At 40.4% G+C, this 15,383-nt stretch overlaps 1 protein-coding gene across 7 annotated transcripts in view; it reads right to left on the reverse strand.

Moving 5' to 3' along the window:
• The window catches only part of LDLRAD3 (low density lipoprotein receptor class A domain containing 3), a 250,725-nt gene that overhangs the window by 158,492 nt on the left and 76,850 nt on the right, over positions 1-15,383 (reverse strand). For 6 of the 7 annotated variants that reach the window (XM_053275899.1, XM_053275881.1, XM_053275870.1 and 3 more), the window contains exon 2: positions 6,741-6,887. In XM_053275899.1, coding sequence (XP_053131874.1) covers positions 6,741-6,887 — 147 coding nt within the window. Of the gene's footprint in view, positions 1-6,740; positions 6,888-7,209; positions 7,302-15,383 lie in introns of those variants that run through there. The other variant, XM_053275926.1, reaches the window with a different exon arrangement.

Below are 15,383 nucleotides of genomic sequence, written 5' to 3' on the forward strand. Positions count from 1 at the left end.
GACACCTGGGAGCCTGAAATCTTGCTGGTTGATAGGGGATCGAATACTTATTTCCCTCACTACAATGCAAATCCATCGCTGACTTTTGGGCACTGGGCTTTTGGGGTTTTGTTTGTTGTTATTCTGTCTCTCACAGCTACAATAAACCTACCATTCCAATTATAGCCTGGTCATTTCTGTGTCAGAGGGCAAACGGACAAAATCAGCAGGGGATCAAATACTTTTTCCCCTCACTGTATCTCCATGTTTCCATCTTATCTCCTATAGATATTAATCTATAGGAAGCCTCTGGGAAAGATCATTTGGGGATCTGGAGTACTCAGTAATCAATATGCTGAAAATTTCCAATGGTATTTTTTTCTTCAGAGCCAGCTGCACTTTACAGACTTGAATAATCCATGGTAATATATTGAAAAGGAATGACTATATAGATGGATATACTGAAAAGGAACTTAGATATAGCAATAGCACTTACATTTATATACCGCTCTATAGCTGGAAGCTCTCTAAGCGGTTTACAATGATTTAGCATATTGCCCCCCAACATTTCTGGGTACTCATTTTACCGACCTCGGAAGGATGGAAGGCTGAGTCAACCTTGAGCCCCTGGTCAGGATCGATCTTGCAACCTTCTGGTTACAGAGCGGCAGTTTTACCACTGCGCCACCAGGGACATATGTTTTTGTGATGAGATGATGAAAACAGTTATCCATGAGATCATACTCTCTGAAAAGACCACACTTTGCAGTCTAGGATTCCTTGGAAAAGTGGTTGCAGCCATGGTGATTTTTATCCTTCAAATTTGCTAGTACTGTATCAGTACCACCTATAAAAATGGAGACTTGACAATCATGAAGCATGCTCTGGTAACTAATAGACTGGTTGCAGCAAAGTGCAGAACTACAGATATTGGAAAATGCCACAATCTATCTCTTCTATGGGGCAGGCTGTAGAAAACACAGGGTTCTTGAACTCAGTAAATTGTACTGGCGTTAAATTAACTTTTAGACACAACTCAAGCTGCTGCTTATCACTGGTAATGTCATACATGATTTGAGTTCAGTGTCCCTGAGGCACCACTTTCTCTCATACAAAATGATCTCCCAATGAAGGTCTCTGATCTAGTTTCACTATCTGTCAGTGGTGACACCCTACCTCTAGCCTGGACCCCCAAAATATTTAATTTTAGAAGATTGATAGTGTTAATAGTCATTTGTTGCCTTTTCTAGCATTTTGATTATGTTACAGTGTATCTCAGGCCCTGCTCATGGCCCCACCACTAACAGAGATCTATCTGGTTGGCGGAGACAAGAAACATGGTCTTTTCAGTGGTGGTCCCTCAGCTTTGGAATGGAGGCCCAAAGAGTGTTGCCATGCTCCCTCCCTCAATGTTTTTTTAAAAACAATTTAAAACACATCTTTTTAAAGAGGCTTTAAAATGTTTTATCTGTAGGTTATGTCTGGTAGGTTCTTTAGCTTTTATAGGTCGCTGCTTTTAGCTTTTTATTAATAAATGAATTTAAAACTTTTTAAAAACATTGTACTTGTAAATGTGGTCTTAGCCTGGTCTTTTAAATTATTTAACGTTATCAGTTTTATTTTACATTGTATCTATTCTATTAAAGTTATGAGCTGCCTCAAGCAGTAGTGTATGGGGGGTAGAAATATTTTAATTTGATATTATAATTTATGTTTTTATTCCTTTTTGAAAGGAAACTAAACCACCATTTTATAGTAAGAAAGACTGGGTATAAATGGGGGGGGGAATATTATTTGATACTCAATTGTATCAGTGTTGCTTCCTCTTTTATTTTACTTGTCAACTACAGGTCAGTACAGGAAATGAATCACCTGCTCTCAGTTTATTATTCATCTGTGTTAGTTTTAAATTTATTCATGAGATCAGTTAAGTTAGCAGACAGAGGTATGGGCAGAGAAAAGAACAGGGTGATTATCTCCATTAGAGTGAAATAAAAATGGCCTAGCTAAAATATTTTAATAATCTAATCCAACTATGAAAAGAAAAGGGTACAAAATGACAGTTCAGCAGAAACATCAATTGACAATCATAAGACTTAACCCAAATCCAAATGAGAAAGCAGTTTTACGAACTGAGGTTTTGCAGCTATTTAAATTTTATTGGCAGTTACCATATTCATTACCACCAGAATCTCGCTGGATCCAGCTTTTTCATGGTGATAAAAGAATATCTTGAATGGTGTCTGTGGACACTGGACGGCTTTTGCTAATTTATAAACAAGACATAAGCCCTTTTCAGCAATGCTTCATTAACTATCTATCTGGAGTTGGAAGGGGTGGCAAGCAAAGGAGAGACAGAGAAAATTACTACGAAAAAGACAGACAGGTTTCCTTGGTGATTATTTACACACACATAGACATACAAGATGTTATTCAACTAGGCTTAAGGAGGAGATTTTGGTCCTGCTTACTGTGGGTGGAAGGAATGTTGAATTGCACCTAATCTTGGCAAAGTTGATCATCTCAGGCCCCATAATGACAATCCCAGCACAGCTAATTTAAGACACAATTGTGAGCCGAAAAGGAAATCCAATCCTCTCTTCACTGTTAATGTTAATTCTTTGTTGTCAGGAGATCAGGGCCACACTGCTGCTGTGGTTTCTGTGCCATAGAATTTAACTGCCAAATCGCCATTCCAAAAATTAAAAGGAAAGTCACTGCAAAACACATGAAGTTCCTGGACTTCTACTTCCCTTTCACAAAAGTAAGGCCAAAGAGGACATGTATCATATATGTGACAGAAGCATTCAAAAAAGGCAACATGTGTTCAGAGTACAATATGTAAATCTTACTTATCTCTAAAGATCAGTCCTCATAAGCTAGGACAACACAGTATTCAGACAGTCTGCTCAAGGATAACAGACAGCTTGTGCTTTATATGCTTTGAGTCATATGAAAAAGGTAGGGTAGGATTTATTTATTTATTTATTTATTTAAATAAATACTTGTCTTGCCAGCAAACAAGTTCTAAGGACAAGAAAACAGAGATTGGTAAACCAGTGCTAATTCACAAAAACATAGCACTACATTTGCACTGCACAGATAGATACATCCACCCAAAAATTCACGGTAACTTAGCTAAAAAAAAAAAGGGGGGGGGAGCTGTTCTGCTTGAGGATGTGTTTCAGCTGAATTTTTTTTTTCATTTGAGAAAAAAGGAAGCTACTTCTCAGATGAATCATGAGAGTTAGATCAAGAATATGAATGAAGTCAATCAAGATCTGAATCTTCAACTGAGCAGATTAATGATAGCCTTTGCTGTCATAAAGGAATAATCAGACACTTAACTACGTGGGCTAAAGAGATGTAGCAGCATGATTTCCCAGGTTCTAGTACCTAGACTCTTTATGGAGCATACCAAAGCAGACAACCCTACCAAGCAATGAAGAACAGCAGTAAATCAAATGAAAGCATGAAGTCTCTCAGCATATTCTATTTGGTGCCTTATATATGTTTAATATTAGGCATTAAATCAAATCTAACAAACTAGAATAGACTGAAACCGGATGCAAGGCTGTACATTTAGCTATTCGTAAGAGCCCAGTCAGCATAGTGAGCTTGGATTAGCAATGGGCAAACCCTCCTAGCGTGATTCAGAATTGGGCCTGGCAAATGTGGCTATTTTCTTTTAAATCCTGGAACATGGCTTGTTTTCTGAGGGGCCCAATTCTCCTCAGATTTTGGATTCCAAATTATCTTATTGTTTGTAAAGTGATGAAGTGTTAGTGATCAAATATTTTTCCATTTTTGATTTACAGACTTTGTTATTCAGAAAGCATGCACAGTTTGCTGTACTTCTTACTGCAGTTTTGGACTGTCGCAGTTTCCGGGCTGGTTCAGAAAGTATGTGTAGTTTGAACAGGCAACCAATACATATAACTTCATATTTGCAAACCATAAAACCATTTTTGTGAGCACTGATTCAATAACTCTTCAAAAAGCAATCCTTATGCAATTATGTGACTGTATCAACACCTTTTTCTGGATGTTATATTCAGTAAACATAGGTGCTTGTACACATCAGTAACCTAGAAAGGGGGAAAAAATACTAACTGAAAGCCATAGTACGAGTATGTGACTATTCTAAAATTGATTCTGTAAATTCTCCAAGTCAGATTGGAAGGGAAGGGATGCGAAATGCAGGGAAATTCCAACCCTGTAGCAATAAGAGACCAGAACAGACTGCATCTACCCATCCCTAGTTTGATGTAGGAAACAGGTTCAAATGCCTACCCAGTTCTGAAGAGCACAATGCCACTGAGAACACTCCTGTCTTATTTTACCTACCTTGCATACCTGTTAGGATAAGATACTGTATTTAACGAAGAAAAACACTGATTTTAAGATGACCTCCTTAAAAATAGAGATTAAATACAGGTTATACCCGTATTTATCCCAAAGGGATAGCACTCTTTATTTAAGATAATCCCCAATTTCTAAACTCAAAGGGGAAAATCCTAGTCTTGGATTGAGGTAACAGAGTAAGAACTCTGTATCTGGTAGGCGTGTGCAAATTTGAATTCAAAAATTTTGATTTTATCCAGAATTGCACAAAATCAGTAAAAAAATCTGTAAAATCCAGATCTGGTATGTTTTTCTTTAAATAGGATTGTTAAACACAGAATTAATACCAAAATATCAACATTAATTTTGGAAAAATTTTGGAATATTTTAAGGTTTTAATTTGTAGATGATTTTTAAATTGTTAAGTTGTTTTAAGTTTTTGTATATATTTTAACTTGTTTTATGTTTTATGCTATTGTTAACCACCCAGAGACGAAAGTTTGGGGTGGTGTACAAATTTGATTAATAAAATAATAATATAAAATAAATAATATTAGAACTTGCAAAATTCACCGGCAATGCATTTTGGTGGGATTGTCACCCAGGTTCAATAAAGTGGCTAAAATCCAGTGATTTCCCCCCATGTTTTTTTCAGGAGAGGAAGCTTGAAAAAAATGCAAAAGTTTAAAAATGCAATGCTTTCACTTGAATTTTTTTTAACCCCAAAGAGTCAGGTCTGATGGAAGTAGTTTTGGAGGGAGAGCAGCAGAGGCGCAGTGGCCAACCAAGGAACATTTCATCAAACCAAGGAACATTTCATCAAGAGCCCCTGGTGGCGCAGTGGTAAAACTGCTGCCCTGTAACCAGAAGGTTACAAGTTCGATCCTGACCAGGGGCTCAAGGATGACTCAGCCTTCCATCCTTCCGAGGTCGGTAAAATGAGTACCCAGAATGTTGGGGGCAATATGCTAAATCATTGTAAACTGCTTAGAGAGCTTCCAGCTATAGAGCGGTATATAAATGTAAGTGCTATTGCTATTGCTAAATGGCCTCATCCTAGGCCTGTGCAAAGTCCGATCAGAAATGTCGGAGTTCATCCAAAATTTGCAAAATCGGTTTTTTAAAATCTTTTTCCAAATTGACATTGGGTTTCCGATGACAAATCAGAAATATCCAATATGATATCATAACAGCAGAATTCATATCAGCAATCATGTCAGGAGGCTGGAAGTACAAAATGGTGGAATCTGCCATTTTCTTCAAAAAGTTAGATTTCCCCCCATAGCAGTCAATGGGGAAATCGAAAAGAATGCACTAAAAATCACTGGTTGTTCCCAGAGCCTTCAAATTTGCCACACATGTGGGAAGGAAGTCACGGCCCCCTGTAGTGAATTTGAAGAAAATTGGTCAATTCCATTATTTTTGGTGAATTTTTGTCATTTTTGTAAAAATGGCTTTAAGAAGGGGAAATCTAGCTTGTTTCAGGCCAGAACGTTACAAAAGCTTCTGAAACTGAAGACCCTACTTGGACCATCATCCCACCCCCATGTAGGGGACTCTGCCCTTTTACCTTTATGAAACTGGGTAACAGCATGCCCCTTTTGTTCCCCTATTTATCTCTCCTAAATGGATGAGCATACAGTTATACATAGCTTTAGGGGAAAATAACACAGTCCTGCCAATCTGTACTTCATGTATGCCCATCCATTCCAGAAATACAAAAGCGGGGGAGGGGCATATTACCTCTTTTCATGAAGGCAAAGGGCATATTCCTCCACATGGGGGTGGAATGATATTCCAAGGAGGGTCGTCAATTTCAGACATTTCTGTAAAGTTTGGGCTTGTAACAAGCCAGATTTCAACATTTTTAGCCATTTTAACAAAAATTTCAAAAATTAACCAAACATCACATAATTTACCAATTTCCTTCAAATTCACTACAGGGGACCCTGACCCCCTTCCCCACATGTGTGGCAGGTTTCAAGGCCCTAGGATGAACTGGTGATTTTGGGTTTGTCTCTCCCCTCCAATTTCCCCATTGACTGCTATTGGGGGGGACATGAATTTAAGTTGGAATTTGGATTCCAAATGCAATCTGATATCCAATACTGCCAGAGCCTATAGAATCCAAATCTGACATTGTCGAAGTCAGATTGGATCAGATCTGAATCCAAATTTTCTGAACATGCACAGGCCTAATATCTGGTACCCTACACACAATTCAAAAAGGGAAATACAAACATAGTAAATTGTAATGCCAACAACTCAAGGATAAACATTGGTTTGTATACTTAGAGTGTCAATGTGAGATATTATACATGATTTTAATACTTGTCACCAAAAAAGCTAGCAATTTTACATGGCTGAGTCTTGCTAATCAAAATATGCAAGGTGTGCAGGCAGTAGCAGACACTCACGGCATTCTTTCTCATCACTTTCATCAAAGCAATCTGGCTGCCCATCACATTGCCAGGCTCCTGGGATGCAGCGTCCATTACTGCACATGAAGTTTCCAGGGATGTTACATTCATTTGTGAAGTTATTCCAAGGCAACAACTGGCCTTCTGCAACAAGAAGAGAGATAGTACATAATGTTTACATATGCAAAAACTGTTTTCACGTCTGAAGCAATATTACAGAAAGAGAATATATAAAAGCAGAGCCAAGAAAAAAAGAACTGATTATGGTTAAATGCACATTTGCAAAAGGCTCAGTCTGACCTGGATTAAATCAATATTGCACAGGTTTCCCTTTCAAAAATGTTTTACAAGCAGCTCATACTTTCTGTTATAATTTCAAGACAGATTAATTCCATGTTCTGTATCTTAATGGCTGAAGAATAAGATGATTTGGGGAAGCCGAAGATTGAGATAGTGAAGACGGCACCTTTAAGAGTAGATTAAGGTTCTTACTGGCCTGGCTGTGGTGGAGGCTGCTGCTCCTCGAAGCCCTCCTTGTACAGCCCAAGCACACAGCACTCTGTCCAGCAACCTGTCTGCACAGTGGCAGCATGGTTCCGGCCTCCACGCATCCTCACTAGATTCCCCACTGGATTCCCCTTTACAAACCGAACAAACTGCCTAACTGGCTGGACACAGTTCAGCTGAATGGACCCAACTGCCCAGTCAGTTCAATCGAATTGGGTCATGGAACTGCAGTCCAGTTTGAATTCGAACTGCGGAAACCGGTTCCATGCATACCCCTAGAACTGGGCACACACTCTGGCCCAGGTCCAAGAGACCCTTGACCAAGTGAAATTTTTGTTCCTTTAAAGCTGTGCAGTGGGGCAGCAGCACCCTGAAGCACTTTGCATCTGCTTTACTGGCAGGTACCTTTTGTCTTTAAGCAATAATACAATTCTCATTGGGTCAGATAAATTGCACTGCTGTTTTTTTTGTTGGTGGTGTTTTTTAAAGATGGTACCTATCTGCACAAATAATCATAAAGTACTTTGGGTTTCTACACTGGTAAACTTCAACAGGCTAGGGGGACTTTCCAAGTTTATTCCCCATCTATGAATGGCTTGCTTTCAGAGGTCCCTGCATCTGAAAACACCTAGAATGAAAGAATGGCAGTTGCCTGGTGGACCAAGTTGCTCTGTGGTTGTTTCTTCCCATTACCCTCATTCATGAATTTCAGATTTCCTCAACAGGCTTCTAGAAAAACCTTCCATGAAGGTGGGGATGGCAGGATAGGGCAGTGATGGAGCGAATCTCTCAACCAAGAGTGGTGTGGTGGCTGCTGCCGCCAATAAAAGACAGACGAATTGGTGGTGGACTTTTTGATGACCCTGTCACCTTAGCCAGTGACTACATCAGCCAACCCTAGATGCCACCCTACAAAAACTAACCTAATTTCCCTGCAAATAAGGTGGTGATTCAAGAGGTTAAGAGTAAACACAATTGTGGCTACCTGCAATTTTTGTCTACTTTGGAACATATCAAATGTCCAGGGCAGGAGGGAGTCCTGAACAGGAAAAACAAGATCTACCACATAACTATGGATCTCAGCCTGTAGGGAAACAAGTCCTCCAACCACTCACTGACACTTCCCAATTTGGCTTCTAATAAGTCTGCACCTAGTGCAATATCTAATATAAACTACAAGACAGCTACAGATAAGCTATCATGATATTTTGCTCTTTGCTTTACAAGATCTGTGCCTTCCAATCAGGGCTAGAGATAGATACATATAACTGATTACTAAGACAATAAACTAGTGATGAAATACTCATTGCACTGCTCTAAAGACAAACTTCAAAATGACCTCTTTAATGTGTAAAATATATTAAAATAACTTACAGATTTTTACACAAAACATGTAAGCTAAAACAAAACCGAGCAAACGTTTTGGTGTAATACACCATCCTCAGTGCTCCATTTAGCATGTCAGCTGCAGGCACTTAAACACAGAAGATGAAAACCAAAAGCAGCAAAACAGACAATAGCTAACTTGAGAGAAGATAGAGCAGACTTTTTGTCAAGAAGATATTAACTCTTTCAGTGACCGATGTATCTCATGGCTTCTTTCATCTCATCCTTAAAATATTAGATTTTAATGTAAGTTTGTGAAAGGGTGGCCGGCTTTAAAAATATCTTTTGTAACAGATAGATTTGCATGGCAGGTACAGAAAACTGTGAGCACTGTGTTTGTACACTTTGTTTTGTACAGCACCTAACAGTTAAAAACATATAGTTAAATCCCAGTTGTATGATCACATATGTGAAGGGAGGGGTTGTTCGACCTGTGAGGAGGATGAGGGTTGGTGTAAGGTGAAGGGGGTAGTCTATAAAACTGAATGTGTGGAAAGTGGAGTGTTATACATTGGAGAAACAGGAAGCCCATTAATGAAAAGATCAAAACGAACATCTGGCTGATATGCAGCATAATAAAAGTCAAAAAGTGTGGGCATTAGAACACCACAATAGGGATGTGCACAAATTGCAGTTCAAAGTGCAGCACATCCCTGGCACCTTTAAAACGGAGGAGAGCAGGTGCATGCCCCCTCCTCCGCCATGCCCCCTCCTCCGCCACCACTTCCTGTATCAGCAGCGCTAGCCCACAGCTATCATCGCATGTCGGCAGCACTTCCCCAGCTGCCCTCACGTGACACTAGCATGCACATGGCTGCTGCGCATGCACAAAGGCCATGTGCATGCTGGCATCATATGAGAGTAGCTGAGTGAAGTAGATTTTTACCACTCTTACAGCAATTTTGTCAATGTAGGACAGTAAAGGGTAACAACTAATTATGCCTCTGGAAGCTCCAGCTTAGCAATGGCTATTTTAGGCTGGACCATATAAGAATTATGAACTATAAGCAAAATATATTATCTAAACTGGTGAAAACATAAGATTTCCTAGTAAATATATTTGCAACCTAGTGCCCTGCCCTAATTCATCTAGAAGACTAAAAGTTATATTGGCTATGAGAGGATATTTCAAAAACTTGTTTACCCTCTGCTAATAATGCATCATCATTCTAGGCCATCTGTCACAAACAAGAGGACTGATCATCTTTATTAACTGAAGACCCCTAAACCCTTTGACTAATTTTAATTTGTCTTTTAATTTATCAACCAATAAAAGTGCTTATTGACTACACTGGGGACACCCAAGCCCAATGCTGTCATGCTTATGTATAATAACAGATGGATACAAACAAAAACATCCACATCTGCTTATAGAACAGACAGGTGGTTCCAGTTTCTTCTTAATAGGACTGTGGAGTTCTCAAAAGCAATAATCCTGAAGTGAAGAGCCCCTGCCCAACATCTTAACTAAGGGTGCATAGGAGCAGCATGCAAAGCACCTCCTCAGTGTTTAATAACCCAGAATCACACGGTTCAGGCAATTGTTGTTCATGTCCCCTCCTCATGGAACTGCTGTTGAAGACCCAAAAATACCTGAGGGCTGCCTGACCCAGGGACCTATTTTTGCATGTTGAATGGACTGACGAAAATCTCCCCCCTCCCTATGTAGCACGATTCTGGATTACTAAACACTGAGGAGGTGCTTTGCACGCAGTGTCCTGGCACTATTAGTGGGGATGTCAGTCACTTTTCCTTTTTACAAACCCTTTATGTACATATCCAAGGCAAATGCCATCAAAATTAACTTATCAGGATCAGACTACAGAAACGAGAGCACCAGAAATACAGACCAAATAATATGTACTATTGAAGCCTATAAAATTCGAACATGTAACCTCCTACAGAGTTTCTGCAGCAATAATGTTTTGTTGTGCAATAAAACTAAAATACGCGTGACAAGAATCATGCCGATGTTTAATCTACTCCCAGGGCATTAACTGCTACTTGCAGAGATTCAAGACAGACAATGTCTCAACTAATATTTCTACCATTATCCATGACTCTGCACTCAACCTGACACAATCCCTCTGCTCCCACTGAAAAACCCTGGATGGCTTGTAGTTGCTTTCTTTTTTCTAACTTGATTTTACAACATTAAACACTATTCTATGGAAATAAACCTGCTTAAATCTAAGCATTGAATAAGCATTTGCATAGATGCAGGGCAGTGTTTTCACCATCCCTTTTTTGAGAAAAGAACAAAATATACTAAGGTTTTGGCTGTAGCAGAAGATCCATTGGCTAGGAAGCGCTCCAGACAGCCATTTCAAGAAGCAGGTAGGACACTTCTGAGGCAAAATATATTGTCCCAAGGAAGAGGGCAATCTTCCTCATGATATCCAGATGAGAGACAAAACTTTCCCCTGAAACCCAGAAGTAAGGTAAGTGGGGCAAGAACTGCAACCGTCATTCCCAGGAAAGTCAGCTTGCACAGGTACACCCTTGTTTTGTAGTTTTCTAGTGTCTCGTTTGTTTGTTCCCTGTCCATTTGGCTGTGTCTTGCTGGTTGGTATGAATTAAGATTCTGCATGTGCGTGCTGTTCTTTATCCACTGTCCTACCGGCTTTGAAACATCCATTATGAACGCTCAAGCACTGACTAATAAAATGACAAAGTACACACTTGTCTGAACTGGCCCTGTTTGAAATAAGTGGGACTTTGGTGTTCTACCATTTTATGTCAACGTTTTTTTGGGGTTTTTTTACTAAACAGCAATGGGGAAGTAACTTGCCTATGGAGCAAGATGTTGCTGGTTTGGATCCCCGCTGGTATGTTTCCCAGACTACCTATATCAGGCAACAGTGATATAGGCTGAAAGGTATCATCTCACACTGCATGGGAGATGGCAATGGTAAACCTCTTCTGTATACATGAAAACCACATGGCTCTGTGGTTGCAAAGAGTTGACACTGACTCAATGGCACAACTTTACCTTTAACACAAATCATGGCAACTGGAGTGTAACTATAATCGTGCAATGGGAGACAGTTGCCTCGGGGGGGCCTCAAGGCAGCGGGCCCCCAGACAAGTCACATGACTCCCCACCCAGCTCCCACCTGGGCTTCCTTCGTTCAGTGCTCCGATTCTGAAATTGATCCCTCCGTTCCTTCCGCGGGGCGCACCATCTCTGTCTCTCCCTCCCTCCATCCTTTCCCCATCTGCACCCTTTTTCCATCTCCACCCTGCATGCGCAGCTCTTTACAGAAAATGAATATTCTGCAAAGAAGCCCCTTTCAGCCCTCAAATCGGACGGTCCCGATTGCTCCTCCTGAAACGCCTCTGGGCATCAATGCAGCTCCCTTTCTCCCAGCAGTTTGGAACGACCATGGAGTAAGGCTGCAATGCAGTACAAGGTTAGGCACACCTAAACCAACTGATTTCAGTAAACTTGGGCGGCATGAACTCTGTTAGGGATCGTTACTTGTAAAGGAAGCAGAAAACATTGTCCATGATAAGCCTTACTCTGATAAGGCAATACAGTGATAGCTCACAGACTTTCAGAAGACATACCCCTCTTGAAATGAAACCTTGATTTCCCCCCCTTATTTAAATATTAGGGATTACAGTTAATACTTCTGGGGCTTTAAAAACATACCGCCAAGGAAGGAGGAAAACATAGCCCATCTTTCCCACCATCATTAGCAAGGCAAAGCCTCGCTTTAGTCTGGAGTATTGACTACACCCTACTGGCTTCTGCGCATGGGCACTTGTGGACCACACCCTGCTGTCAGTCAAATGTCTCAAGATGGTTCTCATTTTCCCGCCTGCGCCCGCCTACTGCTCAATGTAGCACACTACTACAGGACTATTATTACCTTAACTGCTGAAAATGGAAGAGGTCAGATTTTTTACTTTACTGCAAGGAGGTGTGTGGTTGCTCTTTGGCCACAAGTAGGTATTGCAGAGTTAATATGCTCTAAATAAGCAGGAGCTGCTTATTTTTCTTAAACATTGTTTTCTTTGCTTGTTAACCAGAGTGCCAATGGCTGTACACTGAAATGCATATTCCTTTAACAAAAAGCTCTCCTGCAGACCGATCCTATGCATGCTGATTCAGAAGGAAGACTTGCTTCGTCCAATGGGACTTCCAAGGCAGTGTGTATACCTTAAGAAACTATTAATTCTTTGTTTTGCAAACATCGCTGGGACACTGGCTCAACAGGCACTGTAATAACCTGCCTTCCTGTGGAGCCAGGCAGGCTGCTGCTCTGAGCCAATCAATTGAGATAGACTCGGGGAGGGGGTGGGGATGCCTGGCTGCCCTTCCTTCTCCCTCCTCTGTCTGCTTTGCTGTCACCTCTGCCAGCCTCTGGTCAGCTTGGAAGAGATCGCAGCAGACAAAGAAGTCACACTGATCCGGAGGGGGGAGGAAGGGGTGGGGGGCACACGAGGAGAGGGACTCTTGCTCTTTGTAGTGTGTGTGCACGCCTGCCCCCCCATGTGTCTTTCAGCGAGCCAGGAAAAGAGCGAGAGTAGGTTTTCCCCCTTCACTGAGAATGAGAGCTCTCCTTTGGGGATTGAAAACCCCACCTAGAAGGGGAGAGTGCACACAAGTCTGCATGGAGACCTGCACACGTGGCTGGATTAGCAAGGAACTCTTTGGAGACTCCTTGCATAGGGGAGCGGAGCAGGGCTCACCCTGACGCTGGGCTTGGTGAGGTTGGTCCACACCGCGATCTCCTCCCTCAATCATTAATGAAGATAAACTTCCAGGGCACGATTCAGTTAGCTAGAAATGTCTAAGCTATAGCAATTTCAATGGGGACAAATTAAATGCAAGCTCAACTCGTATCACAGAAATCAATAGGACTGCAATCAACAGGCTACAATCCTGAACATATTTAAACTGGGAACAAGCTTCCTCCAAAGCAGTAATGGGACTTCCTTCGCTTGTACTGCGCTCTGTCAAAGAGCTCCAGATTGCTCCCCATGTTTGTGTTTTTATTATAGTATAGGTTTTTAACCCGGGTGGATTTCATTTAAATCAAACTGATTTAATTCACGATTTAAATCACTATTTAAATCACTAGTCAGTAAGGTCAGTTTAATCATTACCTTAATAATAACAATTTAAATAGATTTATTCAACTGAAACAATAACATTACAGCATATGTTATTTGCTTAAACAAACATCCATGTTTGTTAACTAATTTGGCTAAACAAAATATATATATTTTAAGAAACTTAGACTGTCAGCCCAGCCTACACATGAAAAACTTAAATACTGTCCTCTGTAGCTCACTCGTCATCTTCATCTTCTTCTTTGTTCATAATCTGGAAAAGAAAAACAAGCTTTCCTGCTTTATCGGGTCCCAAACGATTTCTCAATTTAGAATGAATGAGTCCAAAGGAAGAGAATATTCTTTCAACGCCTGCAGAAGAAGCTACTGCTGTTAAAAGTGAAATCATTACTTGAACAGTCTCTAAATCCAAGTGCTTAAGTGACTTCCACCGGTTCACTGGTGTGACTTTCTTTAAAATATCTTCAGCAAACATATATTTCTTGAATGGTTCCCCCTTAGCTTTGAAGTTTATTATAGTTGGCATTACAGATGGATGATTGCTGGATACCCATGTCATAGCTAACTCCTCTTCCTCAGCACTTAAGTTTTGACCCTGGTACTGGATATTGACAATATTTGCCAAAAAATGAGCTGGAGACAGTACTTGTCCCATTCGTTTTTTTAATGCTTGTAATTTAATTCTGTCCATGTGTAGTTCTGTTTTTAAGTGTTCACTCAGTTCCTTCCAAATTTCAACAGCATCAGCAATGAAACAGCTATTTTTCTGTATTTTGTTTAAAGATTCAGAGATGGGTTTCAGGATGCTCAGCATATGTTCAACATTTCTCTTAAGCCCAATGTTGAGGATTTTGGCCGTGACAGTGCCATCTATTTTTATCTCTATTTTGTTCACAAACTGTCATCAGAATAGGCCAGTTCTTGATATACTGCTCAAAACAGTCCACCACAGAGTTCCATCTAACATCTTGTGGGAGCGTTAGCTTGGTTCCACCCATCCTTTTCAGAGCTGCTGCAGCAAAGTGATTGTTACGGAAGTATTTAGCAATTTCAATAACATTAGTCTTTATTTCTGGAACACTTAAGTCTTTGGCTAAGAGGTGCAGCAAATGAGCACTTCAACCATATGTTATTAGCTTTGTATTCCCTTCCTGCTCTTCTAAATTTCTTCTCATCTTGGATACAGTTGCAGCATTGTCTGTGACCAAACTGCGTACTAGACATTTGAATTTTTGTTCACATGTTATTATAGCTTTTACTGCCACTTCTTGGAAGTATTCTGCTGTGTGTGCATTTCCTGACATATCAATTGTTTGTGCAAGGAAGACTTTCCCTTCTTCTGTTGTTATACAAGCACATACAATAGGATCATTGTGGACATTACTTCACCCATCAATACTTAGGTTAACAATTCTACCCTCCAGAGCTGTTGCACATTGCTCCATTTCTCTGTCATACACTTTATCCAGCAGTTTCCCCGCAACATCTGCTCTGCTGGGTGGACTGTATCCTGGTCTCAGTGACTGAACCATATTAATGAAATGTGGGTTCTCAGTCAGACGGAAAGAAGAGTTCGTTGCATAAACAAACTGGGCAATTTTTTCATCAATTAACTCTTTTTCTAATCTGCTAGTTTTTATCACAAACTTATCTATGGTGGTTCCA

The sequence above is a fragment of the Hemicordylus capensis genome, chromosome 1 (genome assembly GCF_027244095.1).
Source record: "Hemicordylus capensis ecotype Gifberg chromosome 1, rHemCap1.1.pri, whole genome shotgun sequence".
Taxonomy (NCBI): Eukaryota; Metazoa; Chordata; class Lepidosauria; order Squamata; family Cordylidae; genus Hemicordylus; species Hemicordylus capensis.